The sequence below is a fragment of the Salvelinus namaycush genome, chromosome 7, assembly GCF_016432855.1.
Source record: "Salvelinus namaycush isolate Seneca chromosome 7, SaNama_1.0, whole genome shotgun sequence".
Classification (NCBI taxonomy): Eukaryota; Metazoa; Chordata; class Actinopteri; order Salmoniformes; family Salmonidae; genus Salvelinus; species Salvelinus namaycush.
Window position 1 is genome coordinate 14,845,709 of NC_052313.1, and position 16,420 is coordinate 14,862,128.

General features: G+C 45.8%; 1 protein-coding gene across 3 annotated transcripts in view; it reads left to right on the forward strand.

The window, feature by feature from the left end:
• LOC120051009 (5'-AMP-activated protein kinase subunit gamma-2-like) overlaps positions 1 to 16,420 on the forward strand; it is a 105,265-nt gene that overhangs the window by 12,281 nt on the left and 76,564 nt on the right. For all 3 annotated transcript variants that reach the window (XM_038997583.1, XM_038997582.1, XM_038997584.1), the window contains exons 2-3: positions 2,880 to 2,951; positions 8,665 to 8,935. In XM_038997583.1, coding sequence (XP_038853511.1) covers positions 2,880 to 2,951; positions 8,665 to 8,935 — 343 coding nt within the window. The remainder of the gene's footprint in view (positions 1 to 2,879; positions 2,952 to 8,664; positions 8,936 to 16,420) is intronic.

Below are 16,420 nucleotides of genomic sequence, written 5' to 3' on the forward strand. Positions count from 1 at the left end.
GCGTTGCTGAGAGCCCTTTAGGTGCCTTTAGGCAAAAATCAAGCTGGCCGTCTTTTACTGAGGAGTGGCTTCCATCTGGCCACTACCATAAAGGCTTGATTGGTGGAGTGCTGCAGATATGGTTGTCCTTCTGGAAGGTTCTCCCATCTCCACAGTGGAACTCTGGAGCTTTGTCAGAGTGACCATCGGGTTCTTGGTCACCTCCCTGACCAAGGCCCTTCTCCCCCGATTGCTCAGTTTGGCCGGGCTGCCAAGTCTAGGAAGAGTCTTGGTGGTTCCAAACTTCTTCCATTTAAGAATGATGGAGGCCACTGTGTTCTTGGGGCCCTTCAATGCTGCAGAAATGGTTTGGTACCCTTCCCCATATCTGTGCCTCGACACAATCCTGTCTCGGAGCTCTACGGACAATTCCTTCAACCTCATAGCATGGTTTTTGCTCTGTGGGTCTTATATAGACAGGTGTGTGCCTTTCCAAATAATGTCCAATCAATTGAATTTACCACAGGTAGACTCCAATCATGTTGTATAAACATCTCAAGGATGATCAATGGAAACAGGATGCCCCCGAGCTCAATTTCGAGTCTCATAGCAAAGGGTCTGAATACTTATGTAAAAAATAAATTTACATTTACATTTAAGTCATTTAGCAGACGCTCTTATCCAGAGCGACTTACAAATTGGAAAGTTCATACATATTCATCCTGGTCCCCCCGTGGGAATTGAACCCTGGTCCCCCCGTGGGAATTGAACCCACAACCCTGGCGTTGCAAGCGCCATGCTCTACCAACTGAGCCACACGGGATAAATAATTGAAAAACCTGTTTTTCGCTTTGTCATTATGGGGTATTGTGTGTAGATTGATCAAGAGGTTGTAACATAACAGAATGTGGAAAAAGGGAAGGGGTCTGAATACTTTCCGAATGCACTGTATACACTGAACAAAAATATAAACACAACGTGCAACAATTTCAAAGATTTTACTGAGTTACAGTTCATATAAGTAAATCTGTCAATTTAAATAAATTCATTAGGCCCTAATCTATGATTTTCACATGACTGGGAAAACAGATACTATATGCATCTGTTGGTCACAGATACCTTGTATGGGCGTGGATCAGAAAACCAGTCAGTATTTGGTGTGACTACCATTTGCCTCATGTAGCGCGACACATCTCCTTTGCATAGAGTTGATCCGGCTGTTGATTGAATGTTGTCCCACTCCTCTTCAATGGCTGTGCAATGTTGCTGGATATTGGTGGGTACTGGAACACGCTGTTGTACATGTCGATCCAGAGCATCCCAACCATGTTCAATGGGTGACATGTCTGGTGAGTATGCAATTGTGTTCGCTGTCCATAGCTTATGCCTCCCCATACCATGACCCCACCACCAACATGGGGCAGTCTGTTCACAACATTGACATCAGCAAACCGCTTGCCCACACGATGCCATACACACTGTCTGCCATCTGCCCGGTACAGTTGGAGATGGCTTACGGTAGAGAAATGAAAATGTATTTATCTGGCAACAGCTCTGGTGGATATTGCATCCAATTGCATGCTCCCTGAACTTAAGACTGTGGCATTGTGTTGTGTGACCAAACTGCACATTTTAGAGTGGCCTTTGATTGTCCCCAGCACAAGGTCCACCTGTGTAATGATCATGCTGATTAATCATCTTCTTGATATGCCACACCTGTCAGGTGGATGGATTATCTTGGCAAAGGAGAAATGCTCACTAAAAGGGATGTAAAGAAATGTGTGAACAACATTTCAGAGAAATAAGATTTATGTGTGTATGGAAAATTTGTGGGACCACTACATGTTGCGTTCATATTTTTGTTCAGTGTACAAGGGGTACCAGTACAGAGTCACTGTGCCAGGGTATGAGGTAATTGAGGTAGATATGTACATATAACTAGGAATAAAGTTACAGATAGTAAACAGTAGCAGCAGTGTATGTGATGAGTCGATGCAAATAGTCCGGGTAGCTATTTAACTAACTACTTATCACCTTATGGCTTGGTGGTAGACGTTGTTCAGGGTCCTGTTGGTTCCAGACTTGTTGCATTGGTTCCACTTGGCATACGGTAGCAGAGAGAACAGTCTATGACTTGGACCAACACTTTACATGTTGCGTTTATATTTTTGTTCAGTGTAAATGAACTATTTTTATATATATAAACCGTTTCTAGTTAGAAGCTGAAATCAGTGGCCTTGTTCTTTTTGTCTTGAGGTGTCAATTATTATTCTGGTCCCAGATCTGTGTGTGCTTTCATGCCAACTCCTATGGTCATTGGCGTGACAAGGCTGTACAAACAAATCTGGGACCAGGCTAGCCAAGTTAAAGCTTTCTGGAGAAGTGTTCAAGGCAGGTACTCCTTTTGGACTTGGCAGTGAAAGGAGAGAAGGATAGTTCCATTCGATGGAGTAAAATGATGACGGGTATCAGGAGAAACCATGACAGTTAGGTGGGGGAGAGATGAAAGGCAGTCACTTTCTCATGGAAATGGGTTTCAAAGAACCGGTTTTAACATTGCACATCTGAAGGTGATTGTTGGAGGTCATTGTCATTAACACAAACAAGATCTTGGGAACTGAGTGTGTGCTTCTAAAGTCAACTCTCTGATTTAGATGATCATGGAGATTATATTATTAGATACTGTATTAGATTACGTTTTTATGATGTTATATGCAGTAGATGCTTATGGAATCAAATGTTATGTTATACAAACGGTGGAAAAAGGATTCTGGCTTTGCTGATAAATTATTTGTGAAGGCAGTGTTTTCTTTGCGGGGGTGGTGGGAGGCGGGGCTGCCACGAGTCCAATACTAATGCCAATGTTTATCTAACGCCGGCGTTCTCTCTTTGATCTACAGGACCTCGGCTCGTTTGCCATGCCCTTCTTGGAGGGAGATGCCGACCATGTGGACAAGGCCGACATACAGAAGGTACAGTGATGTCCCAAACCCGGCACACCCTCACCACTACCAGTGTGCTCTGGGAAAATATCAATATTTTTTTATATTTTCAGCTGTTCATATCGACTATTGAGAATCCAGCGATGGATGGGGTTCATTTATAGACTGATGGTCTAGTCTAGATGTGCTTCAGCCAACTCTTGTGTTTTTTTCAACAATATAGTGATATAGTTGGCTACAGTACTTACAGTTTGGGTCCAGGCTAGGGTTCATCACAAAGGCCATAATTTGGTCAGTGCTGTTTTGTGTGAGGGAAATGTCACCAATAGACTCCTGCTGAGTGATTTTGCACCGTTGCGCAATAATGGCACATTTGACATTTAACTCTTATCCAGAGCGACTCATCCAGAGCGACTCATATAAATTAAAAGCATCCCCATCGCAATTAACATAGTTTTGATTAAAACCTTATCTTTTAATTTTCATCATTACCATATTAAAATGCCATCTCATAATTGTACGCCTACTGTAGCTCCAGCGGGGATTGCAGCACTGACATTGGCTTTTGGTCTCTATTTAAAGTCGGGGAATGGCCCTAACTTCACCCTGAGCTAAACCCCATGACACCTTTGATCGGATGAGTGCTCTGTGGGGATAATGGGGTGAGTCACACTGATGACATAAGCCGAGCCAGACCTGGCAATCAAGAGTTCTGGTGCGTCATCTGGTTAGAGCAGGACCTGAGAGTTTTGGTGCTGAGTCATCTGGTTAGAGCAGGGCCTGAGAGTTCTGGTGCTGACCAGTGGCGTAGCCAGAAATTAGTTGCCATGGGGCAAAGAGAAAAATGTGCAGTTTTATAGCTAATCTAATGCTATTCTGCAGATTTTGCCATGGGGCAGAGAGAAAATGTTGCGTTTTTAAAGGGAATTAAAGCAGGAAAATGGTTGTGTTGACTGTGATAAAAGCACTGGATTATGAGCTGTCTTGTTTGCTAAATTACAAATTAAATAGGTGCATATAGCCATAGAAGCACAGTGACATTATGCCTCAATGCAGTCATATTCTTGGCTTGGCATATTGGTGTGGCTTTCAGTTAGTTCTTTTTGGCAACCCATCCCGTGAGAGTGAATGTCATTCTGTTCTGTTATATTTGATCAAATCTGACTAACCCAGCTTGCTATGAATTCTATCTGATGGTGTTTGTATGTTTAGGTAAAAAGACAAATAATGTCCAGTTGGGAATACTAACTAGGTTTCCATCCAACCTTTTTATTCGAGTAAAGTAAACTCAGCAAAAAAATAAACGTCCTCTCACTGTCAACTGCGTTTATTTTCAGCAAACTTAACATGTGTAAATATTTGTTTGAACTTAACAAGATTCAACTACTGAGACATAAACTGAACAAGTTCCACAGACATGTGACTAACAGAAATGGAATCATGTGTCCCTGAACAAAGGGGGGGGGTCCAAAATCAAAAGTAACAATCAATATCTGGTGTGGCCACCAGCTGCATTAAGTACTGCAGTGCATCTCCTCCTCATGGACTGCACCAGATTTGCTGTTTTGCTTCTTGCTGTGAGATGTTACCCCACTCTTTCACCAAGGCACCTGCAAGTTCCCGGACATTTCTGGGGGGAATGGCCCTAGCCCTCACCCTCCGATCCAACAGGTCCCAGATGTGCTCAATGGGATTGAGATCCGGGCTCTTCACTGGCCATGGCAGAACACTGACATTCCTGTCTTGCAGGAAATCACACACAGAACGAGCAGTGTGGCTGGTGGCATTGTCATGCTGGAGGGTCATGTCAGGATGAGCCTGCAGGAAGGGTACCACATGAGAGAGGAGGATGACTTCCCTGTAACGCACAGCGTTGAGATTGCCTGCAATGACAACAAGCTCAGTCCGATGAGACACACCGCCTCAGACCATGATGGACCCTCCACCTCCAAATCGATCCTGCTCCAGAGTACAGGCCTCGGTGTAACGCTCATTCCTTCGACGATAAACGCGAATCTGACCATCACCCCTGGTGAGACAAAACCGCGACTCGTCAGTGAAGAGCACTTTTTGCCTGTCCTGTCTGGTCCAGCGACAGTGGGTTTGTGCCCATAGGTGACGTTGTTGCCGGTGATGTCTGGTGAGGACCTGCCTTACGACAGGCCTACAAGCCCTCAGTTCAGCCTCTCTCAGCCTATTGTGGACAGTCTGAGCACTGATGGAGGGATTGTGCGTTCCTGGTGTAACTCGGGCAGTTGTTGTTGCCATCCTGTACCTGTACCTGTCCCGCAGGTGTGATGTTCGGATGTACCGATCCTGTGCAGGTGTTGTTACACGTGGTCTGCCACTACGAGGATGATCAGCTGTCTGTTCTGCCTCCCTGTAGCGCTGTCGTAGGCGTCTCACAGTACAAACATTGCAATTTATTGCCCTGGCCACATCTGCAGTCCTCATGCCTCCTTGTAGCATGCGTAAGGCACGTTCACGCAGATGAGCAGGGTCCATGGACATCTTCATTTTGGTGTTTCAGAGTCAGTAGAAAGTCCTCTTTAGTGTCCTAAGTTTTCATAACTGTGACCTTAATTGCCTACCGTCTGTAAGCTGTTAGTGTCTTAACGACCGTTCCAAAGGTCCATGTTCATTAATTGTTTATGGTTCATTGAACAAGCATGGGAAACAGTTTTTTTACCCTTTACAATGAAGATCGTGACGCTATACAACTAGCGCTGACAGGCAACTAAATAAAGACAAGATCCCACAAACACAAATGAGGAAATGGCTACCTAAATATGATCCCCAATCAGAGACAACGATAAATAGCTGCCTCTGATTGGGAACCATATCAGGCCACCATAGAAATACAAAAACACCTAGATGACCCACCCAAGTCACTATCACGGCCCAACCAACACAGAGGAAAAAACTGCTTACTATGGTCAGGGTGTGACACAGACTTTTATCCGCAACATAGTGTCGTCCGGGTTTGGCCGAGGTAGGCCGTCATTGTAAATAATAATTTGTTCTGAACTGACTTGCCTAGTTAAATAAAGGTTAAATAAAAAATAAAAAGTACATTTTGATGGAATGACATCTCTGGTGGGAAAATGCTCATATTGTTTTTATGCAGATTTTAAAATATTCAAATGAAAATCCGTCGCCAATTAGATGGAAACCTAGTTAGTGACAAGTAAAGAGCATAATATATATTTTATTTATTTGATTGGGTGGGCCTGGCTCCCAAGTGTGTATGCCCCTGGTGCTGACGAAGGTGGCCTCGATCTGAACCTTCACACACAAACTCACAAGACTCACTTGCACAATCTGATATGTGCATGTGCATGCACACGCACTGTACATTTTCAAATTAAGAATGTGGCAGAGACGTCATCAGGAGACATGTTACAGCAGGCCTACCTGTCAATAAAGGGACTGTAGATTTCCCTGTTGCCATGCGGAGATGGATGTCTCCACATTTGGCATTGTTCCCAATCTAATCAATAATCTCATTCACACCTGATTGTGCAAATGGCAGTGTCCTCATTTAAGTGTTTCCATTATTATTCTTAATTGGGTAAAGCTACACTCTGTTCTAATAACCTGGTTTTGAATGAAGTCTTTAACTCTTTGTGTTGTTGAACCTACTGTTATAGACTGTCATCCATTAACAATGTATTGGCAGTCTATCCCCTACATTATGTTCCAGACTGGGGGTAAAAGCTTCAAAGAAACAGCTTCAAAGAAACATCCTAGCACCAATAGGATCAATTGAAATCATTAGAAGCCAAACTATTTTAAGTGGATGGCAAGAGAGGTCTTGCCTGTACAATGCTGGATGAAACACTGTTGTATGGTAGACCTATACATTTCCTGCTCCATTGTTTTGTTGCCTGAGGGAAGGTGCGTGTGTTGGAATGTTAACAACAGAAAGAGCACTGCCAGTGGTTCCCTTCTAATGCAGTGTTTGTTTGGCTCAAGAGTTAAGTCTTACCTCAGACAGAATCTTCTCTGTCGCCCTGCGTCTCTCACCTTGGAGCATGAAGGTCGGACCCTTTTTTCCTGGTTTTGTAGCAGAAGCTACAGGGCCGACAGTGAATCAGGAAAAAAACAAGATAACCAGTGAAGGCTGTTGAAAAAGATAAGCTGATAGCTTTCAAGGAAATGGAGTGTAGTAGATCACATTTATTCATTTCCCTTTGTTGATTTCCTCCCAAGGTTTTAGTACATTTAGTACGTATCCTGTTTTATTCCCATACTGACTGTTGTACCCCGAGTTGCTGAACTGTACATGATACAGAATAATAGGTTTATAGTAAATAAAGCCCAAGCATTGTTTCTCATATTTTTCCAGATTGTTATTTTCACAATCAGACTAGCTCTGAAAAAGATCTGATGGGAAAAGATCTGATATGATTGGTCAAAAGACCAATTAGTAGAAGAAATATCAGAATTGGGCTTCCTGCGTCAAGGCAGCCCTAGTGGCTTACATTCCAAAAGTAGCACTACAAGAATGAGCAGTCCATTCAAACTACACTCACCTTTTCTTGGTAACATTTTCTTCATATGTATAATTTTAAATCTCTACATTCTTACTGCATGGCTTAAAAGCTTTGTATATGATTTGATGCAACGCTGAAGCCATCTGTGTCCATATGCATATTCATATTTATAAAGGTTGAGTCACTCCTCACATTGATTATGCTGGGTGAATCTTCTCAGCAGCCTCTCATCTGATAATAATAATGGACTATATTTGCTCTCAAGTCAAAACTGCTTGAACGTTTGTAATTATTCAGCGAAGACCTGAAATACATTTCTGGGAATCATCTTGATATTCCAGACACTCTCAGACAGTGAAACTACACTCTGCAATATATCACCTAGGGGAAAGCACAACAGACTGTTTTCATTGCATCTCTAACTCTATTGTTTACTGAAAGGAGCAAATTTCCAGTATTTTCTATCAGTTTTAAGCACAAATTCTTATTTACAATGACGGCCAACCCCAGACAATGCTGGGCTAATTGTGCGCCGCCCTATGGGACTCCCAATCACGGCCGTATGTGATGCAGCCTGGATACGAACCAGGTACTGTGACGCCTCTTGCACTGAGATGCAGTGTCTAGACCACTGCACCACTCGGGAGCCTTACAGTAGACCTTTTTGGCACGTAAATTCATATGTTCAATTATTTCAAGAAGGTCCCAGATTTTTTAAGGGTTCATAGTGTTACTAGTAACCAGTTTTCTATCTGACGAGGAAAACATTACAAGGAACTTATAAATCAGGACAGTATACTTTTGACATTGAATCAATTATTTTGGCTTTGCAAAGTCCTGCCTTTGAGCATTGTAGATTGGACACCCCCATGCATGGCAAAGTGGTAAATAAAATCAAGAAAACATGTTCAACCTGGTTGTCTATCTCTTGAAATAGAGAATGGGAGCTATTTCCTCTCAACCAGGAATGACGTGAAATAAAAGTTAAGCCCCTTCCCTCTTCTCAATCCTCCTTAATAGGTTCCAGCTGTGTCTAATTTGAGAAGTCAAATGGCTATATTGAATTGTGCATTTTATGTACATTTGGCATGTTGCCACCAAAAGTGCTTATTCTCTGTGATTGAACATTGTCTAGATCTTAATCAATACTCTCTCGTGTCACTGCTGTAAAGCTGTGTTGTCGAAGGAGAGCAAAAAAGCCTTGTTTCCTACAAAGCGATCAGTAAACTCTTTGTTTTCTACCTCAGGATGATGGGAGTTGCCACTCAGCCAGCCCGACCAAAGGCTTCTTCACGAGGGGGCCCTTCAGTCGGCCCTCCAGTCCCAAGTCGGCCCCTGCTAGGACCAAGAACAGCCCGGGCTCCCCCAAAACCATCTTCCCCTACCCTTCGTCCCACCAGGACTCCCCACCCAAGTCACCTCGTCGCCTGAGCTTCAGCGGCATCTTCCGTTCCTCCTCCAGAGACTCTAACTCCACCTCTCCCGTCAGCATCAAGCTCTTCTCCAGGGCCAGGAAAGGTAAGACCAGTTGTTCTAACCCTAACAGCGTTGGTTCTGTGAACCACTCTCATATGTTATGTAAACCTGTAGAGTTGTGTTAGCGCCACAACTTAATGCCTAGGCTTTATCTCAAAAGGCTAATATAGTACTGTGGCACGCAGGAAAAAACAGATTCAAACTCTGGTCGATCACATATGCGCAGTATATGAGCAGTATGTGTGTGAATGGGGGGAGGGAATAGAAACTACAATATGGCTCAAATTGTTCCTCTGCTTCTGTGGTAATTAGTGTTTGTGTACTTTTAGGTTGTTTTAGGATGGTAGACGGAAATGCCTGCGTTGTGAATTGGGCATGTGGTTGAGGGGGTGATGCTCGCTCCTATAGGTTGTGTCAGGTGAACAGTGTGGATATGCTGTTCTATGGGTATTATTGTGGGATCCATCATCATTTGACATAGAATGCAACTAAATGATGCCTTTTATCATTAAATGAATTTGTATTCTATAGTCTAGAGATGGATATTGTTGTTGTCAGAGGAGATGTTGTTTCTGGCGGACTGGTGGTGAACTTGCTTGCTGGGGGGATGTACTTTTTGCTCGGCTTGCCAGCCTTTCGTCTCTCACCTCCCACACATTGACTTGCAGTTGCCTCCCTTTACGTTCGCCTCATTTCAGAGGACATAAGTACATAAGTAGAGCTATAAGACCAAGTACATGAGTTTAGTGTTTAATAGGTGGATGACATGCCTTTAATAATTTTTTTTACCTAAAGTACCAGGTGTGTAGATCTCTGGAATATGACCGTTATTTTGTCATTATAGTGGCATAGAGAGGTCCTCCTTAGGGTGACGATTTAATAATTTATCACACAATTCTAGCTAACTCATGGCTGTTATGTTATTGATAGAATTGATATATGTTGCCATTAGATTAAGATCACTTTATTGGTCAATTGTCCAACCGAAATTTGTCTTCCAAAAACAAGTTTGTATTGGAGTGGTGAGTTGGGCTGCCACAATGGTTGCCCAGGGAGCTTTTGTTGGCTGGGATTAAGTGCCTTGCTCAAGGGCACAACAGCAGGCAATGGCAGATGCCAGCAACCCTCTGGTTGCCTGCTCACTTCCCACCGGATTTTCCTCATCAGACCTAGGATTCGAACTGGCTCACCTCTAACCGCCACCCCATTACAACTGACCCCTGTAATGACGGCTATTTAAATGTTTTATTTAACCTTTATTTAACCAGGCAAGTTAGTTAAGAACAAATTCTTATTTACAATGACGGCCTACCCTGGCCAAACCTGGACAACGCTGAGCCAATTGTGCACCGCCCTATGGGACTCCCAATCACGGCCGGCTGCGATACAGCCTGGAATCGAACCAGGGTCTGTAGTGACACCTCTATCACTGAGATGCAGTGCCTTAGACCGCTGCACCACTCGAGCCCCCTTTCACATCTGTGCAGTATGAGTCAGCATCATTACAAGACTCACTGAAGCCAAATTTATCTCCTAGAAAAGCGCAATCAGCCATGTTGTTTTTTCACACGTACCATATTAAAAGCGATGGCTTTTTTCCACACATACTATTTTAAAGGCATTGTTGTTTTTTCACCTCTCACCCTAAAGAAGGCCTAATGAGACGTTTAGTAGCATTGTCTTCATTAATAGCTTTGTCGGTGTAATCTTCCCCAGTGTCGGATGAACTCATGGATACCATTTGTATGTCTCCGCATCCAGTATGAAGGAAGTTAGAGGTAGTTTCCTGAGCCAACTTGCGTGCTAGCAGTTACCATAGACTTCCAGTCATTGCACTAAAGCTATTTAGCAACTTCCTTCAAACTACACGCAGAGACATAAAAATGGTATCCACGAGTTCATCTGGGGATGTAGATAAAGGGCTTCATTTACAAAATCCTGAAGTATGCCTTTAAATTCCTGTAGACATATGCATGGACTGCTCTCATTAAAAAACTGCCATAAATCCAGAGACCAATTTTTTTTAACCTTAACACAATATCTGACTTGAAAAACATGTCAATGACATAATTGGGATACATATAGAACATGCATACATTGCCTGTCTGTTGAGAACAGCTACATTACTCTTGACATTTGGGTGTAATGGTTGTGGAGACTGGAGTTTTCTGCATCAACTATGATTGCTAGATAGAGCCAGTCTTTCCCCTAGATTATTTTAAAGTTTTACAGGCATTTTGCAAATACCCCCAGAGCAACACCCAGGCCCTCTGCATAAAGATGGGAGAATTCAGATATTAATTCATTGTTTTAAAACTATCCACTGAGTTTGTAAAGTACAGCACAATCAACCGTTCAGTTTTTTTTCAAATTGCGGGTGTCTGGAAGCTAAAATTGGGATCCTATATACTCTGCTAATGACAATAAAAAAATAAGTAACTGAGAGCAAAGTATAATACAGTGAACTTAGCAAAACAAGGAATTGGTGGTAAGTGCATGGGGGCTGCTATCTTTATGCACCTCCGCTATTGGTACCATTAGACCTGGAAGGCAAAACATTGGGATACACTGGAATGACCTTATACCACGTGACAGTCCAACTTAGTTCAATATCAACTTTTCTCTCTGTGGTATTTATAGTCCGGTCATTTCATAGGTCGATATATCGCCTCCCCTCCCTTGACAGAGTCATACTGCATCAGTGGGCGAGTTCGTTTTGCAATACCCCGGTGACCCGTGTGGGCGGAGTTTGTGCAGTTTAGACCATTCCATTGGTCCTAAAATCTCCACCCACCCGGAGCACTGGGCAATGCAAAAGTAACTCACCTAGTGTGGATACTGACATCATGTGAATCAGCAGAGTTTGTGTTTGTGTCTCTGGAGCTTACCTCACATTTGCCCAAAGTCTTGACCCAGAGGAAAAGTTGCTGCTAATGACTGCCTTGTGACACACACTAAATGTACTCTATTCCATTCCAAGGAAGCTCTACAGCTGTTAGATTTTGTTTGTTTTGTTTGCTATGGATCATTTGACATTTGTTTTGTCTGTCACAGTTTTTAGCTTATATTTGCAGTTCTAAAAAGGACTGAAATCTCATTTGACATGGACTAAAGTGATTCCTGTTAATCTATAATCTGTGATCTAGCTCCAAGTTGTGTTGTTACAGTTTTCTACTGCTCTTGTCGCTATGTGTTACGGTACCTGAGATTGTGTGAGGTGCATAGGCGCCTGAGCAATGGAGCAAACGGAGCAGCTGAAACCCCTTTCTGTAGAGAGAGAGAGATACTTAGATCATTTTTTATGATACATCCTCATTTCATTAAACCTCACTAGCCCCACCCCCCTTTAAAAAACAAATATCCCCTGTGCTGCATACTCACCTTGCCCTCTACCCCACGATACAAAACCACATCCCACATCACAATAACCAAAACCTCACCATTTCTACAACCGTATATCCAACCCACCTTCCCTAGCTATACAGACGGTCTCCCCGACACACCATATGTCCTTAAACATCTCCACACTTTTTATAATTTTATAGAACTCAAATTCCACCCTAAGGCGCACAGAGACCATCCCATTAAATAATAGTAAAGGATCTGTTATCCCCCATCTTTGACCCTGTTCCTCCTTGTTAGCCAAATAGCCAAGTTTGCCTGAGCAAACAGAAAATTCAACAACACACATTTGGCCTTTTCCTTATTCGAATACCTGTACCACTACAAACCCCCGGGAAGCTATCCCTCCATGCCCCACATAACAGAACTTTGCTCTTGCCCCAATTCACCTTGGCCGACGAAGCTCACTCGTACACCTTCAGAGTATTTTCTAGTGCCTGCATATCCTGCCCATCCCTGACCATCACAGAACCATCATCTGCGTAAGCTGACACTGCTATGCCTGTCAACACATTCATACCTGTCCAGCACACTCCCTGCAGTCTCCTGCGCAGGAAAGGCTCAATGGGTAGTGTATATAACTGCCCCAATAGAGGGGATCCTTGTCTAATGCCCCGCCTCACCCAGACTGGCCTACTGAGCCTCCCTCCCGCCTTGACCATACATGACGCCCCAGCATCACACAAGCCAAAAATCTTTCCCCAAACCCAAACATCACTTTAAACAGATACTTGCCATGGTCCACTCTATCAAAAGCTTTCTCTTGGTCTAGAGAAACCAGTCCAAAGTTTTTCACATTTGAAACTCTCGACAAGTCCAACATGTCCCTGAGCGTCCCGGTACACAATATGTCTGGTCCTTGTGTACTATAGAGTCCAGATGGGATTTCAGTCTGTTAGCAAGGACCTTGGCAAATATCTTGTAGTCCTCACAGTGCAATGCCACAGGCCTCCAGTTAAGTTCACACAAGTCCCCTTTTTGGGCAGGAGAGTCTGGGTTATGGCCTGTGCCAGTGCATTTCATCCTCTGTGCCAGAGAGAGCTTAGGGAGATCTGCAAACAAAACCTGAGCACACATAGAATCACACAGTTCTGCCCTATATAACTCAGTATAAAGCTCCACAGTCCGCCCCCGCATCTCCCCCACCACAGAGGTCACCCGCCCATCTGACAGCCGCAGACAATGCATACCCTTGGCTTCACCGCTCTGTCTTTCCAAACCAAAGAAGGAGCTGGGAGCATCCATCTCCATGGCTAAATTAGCCTGGAGGCCTACATTGCCTTGCCGCTCTTCACTGATACTACGCTCGAGTTCCCCCATTACTCTCCTAGCCTCTGAGGATGACAGAGCTGTATACTGTTGACAGAAAAGACCCATTTGGACTTTTCCCACATCCCACCATTGACTCAGAGATTCATACTCCTCACTATGCTGCCCCCACCTTTCCCAAAAAGTGGCATTTTATAAGAGCTTTACTTTATGTCCCTACGTTATATCGGCATCGAACACGTCACCCTCCCTAGGAGAGGGGGGTGACCGCGACAATTTATTGTTAAAATGAGAGGCTGCCGGGATTTTTAATTTAAAGACCCTTGCTCCCTTCGGTCTCAACATAGACTTTGATCTGAAGCAATTCTTGTGATTATGCTATTCATTGTAAATGTTTGTAGGCCTATGTAGCAAAATTGTATCTATGATCCCATGCTATCCACTCATGTTTTTTGTATGTTCTATTTATATCTGAAAATTAACCAATGATGTCAAGCCACACCCGATCATAATTACAGACACCTGTGTGTGTACTTTGACACTGTCACGTTCCTGACCTGTTTTCTGTTGTTTGGTATGTGTTTATTGGTCAGGGCGTGAGTTTTGGGTGGGCAGTCTATGTTTTCTGTTTCTATGTTGGTTTTGGGTTGCCTGGTATGGCTCTCAATTAGAGGCAGGTGTTTGACGTTTCCTCTGATTGAGAGTCATATTAAGGTAGGTTGTTCTCACTGTTTGTTTGTGGGTGATTGTCTTCCGTGTCAGTAGATGTTACCACACGGGACTGTTTCGGTTTGTCTGTTCCTGTTCGTGTGTTCTTCGTTTCATGTAAGTTCGTAGTTTAGGTCTGTTTAGTTCGTTTTGTTATTTTGTATTTCTAAGTGTTATTTCGTGTTTCGTCGTTTTGTTTAATAAATCATTATGAATTCACACCCCGCTGCACTTTGGTCCAATCCTTGCTACTCCTCTTCGGATGAAGAGAAGGAGGAAGCCCGTTACAGAATCACCCACCAAACCCGGATCAAGCAGCGGGTTAACGGACAGCGCACGAAGCAGGATTTCTGGTCTTGGGAGGAGATCATGGAAGGAAAAAGACCATGGGCTAAAGTTGGAGTTAATCGCCGCCCATGGGAACAGCTGGAGGCAGCTCGGAGAGCGGAGGAAACCGGAGAGAGGAACCGGCGTTATGAGGGGACGCGTCTAGCACGGAAGCCCGAAAAGCCCGCAAGTACAACCCAAACATTTCTTGGGGGGGGGGCTAAGAGGTAGTGGGTCTAGGGCAGGTAGGAGACCTGCGCCCACTTCCCAGGCTAACCATGGAGAGCGGGAGTACGGGCAGACACGGTGTTACGCAGTAGAGCGCACGGTGTCTCCTGTACGTGTGCATAGCCCGGTGCGGGTTATTCCACCTCCCCGCACTGGTAGGGCTAGATTGAGCATCGAGCCAAGTGCCATGAAGCCGGCTCTACATATCTGGCCACCAGTACGTCTCCTTGGGCCGGCTTACATGGCACCAGCCTTACGCATGGTGTCCCCGGTTCGCCTACATAGCCCGGTGCGGGTTATTCCACCTCCCCGCACTGGTCAGGCGACGGGGAGCATACAACCAGGTAAGGTTGGGCAGGTTCAGTGTTCAAGGGAGCCAGTACGCCTACACGGTCCGGTATATCCGGCGCCACCTTCCCGCCCCAGCTCAGTACCACCAGTGCCTACACCACGCACCAGGCTTCCAGTGCGTCTCCAGAGTCCTGTTCCTCCTCCACGCACTCTTCCTGTGGTGCGTGTCTCAAGCTCAGTGCCTCCAGTTTCGGCACCACGCAGCAAGCCTCCTGTGCGTCTCCAGAGCCCTGTACGCACTGTTCCTTCTCCCCGCACTCGCCCTGAGGTGCGTGCCCTCAGCCCGGTACCTCCAGTTCCGGTACCACGCACCAGGCCTATAGTGCGCATCGAGAGTCCAGTGTGCCCTGTTCCTGCTCCCCGCACTAGCCTTGAGGTGCGTGTCTCCAGTCTGGTACCACCAGTTCCGGCACCACGCACCAGGCCTACTGTGCGCCTCAGCGGGTCAGAGTCGGCCGTCTGCCCAACGCCTTCTGCACTGCCTGTCTGCCCAGCTCCGTCTGAGCCATCCGTCTGCCCAGTGCCGTCTGAGCCATCCGTCTGCCCAGCGCCGTCTGAGCCATCCGTCTGCCCAGCGCCTTCTGAGCCATCCGTCTGCCCAGCGCCTTCTGAGCCATCCGTCTGCCCAGCGCCTTCTGAGCCATCCGTCTGCCCAGCGCCTTCTGAGCCATCCGTCTGCCCAGCGCCTTCTGAGCCATCCGTCTGCCCAGCGCCTTCTGAGCCATCCGTCTGCCCAGCGCCTTCTGAGCCATCCGTCTGCCCAGCGCCTTCTGAGCCATCCGTCTGCCCAGCGCCTTCTGAGCCATCCGTCTGCCCAGCGCCTTCTGAGCCATCCGTCTGCCCAGCGCCTTCTGAGCCATCCGTCTGCCCAGCGCCTTCTGAGCCATCCGTCTGCCACGAGCCATTAGAGCCGCCCGTCTGTCCCGAGCCATTAGAGCCGTCCGTCAGTCAGGAGCCGCTAGAGCCGTCCGTCAGTCAGGAGCCGCCAGAGCCGCCAGCCAGTCAGGAGCCGCCAGAGCCGCCAGCCAGTCAGGAGCCGCCAAAGCCGCCAGCCAGTCAGGAGCCGCCAGAGCCGCCAGCCAGTCAGGAGCCGCCAGAGCCGCCAGCCAGTCAGGAGCCGCCAGAGCCGCCAGCCAGTCAGGAGCCGCCAGAGCCGCCAGCCAGTCAGGAGCCGCCAGAGCCGCCAGCCAGTCAGGAGCCGCCAGAGCCGCCAGCCAGTCAGGAGCCGCCAGAGCCGCCAGC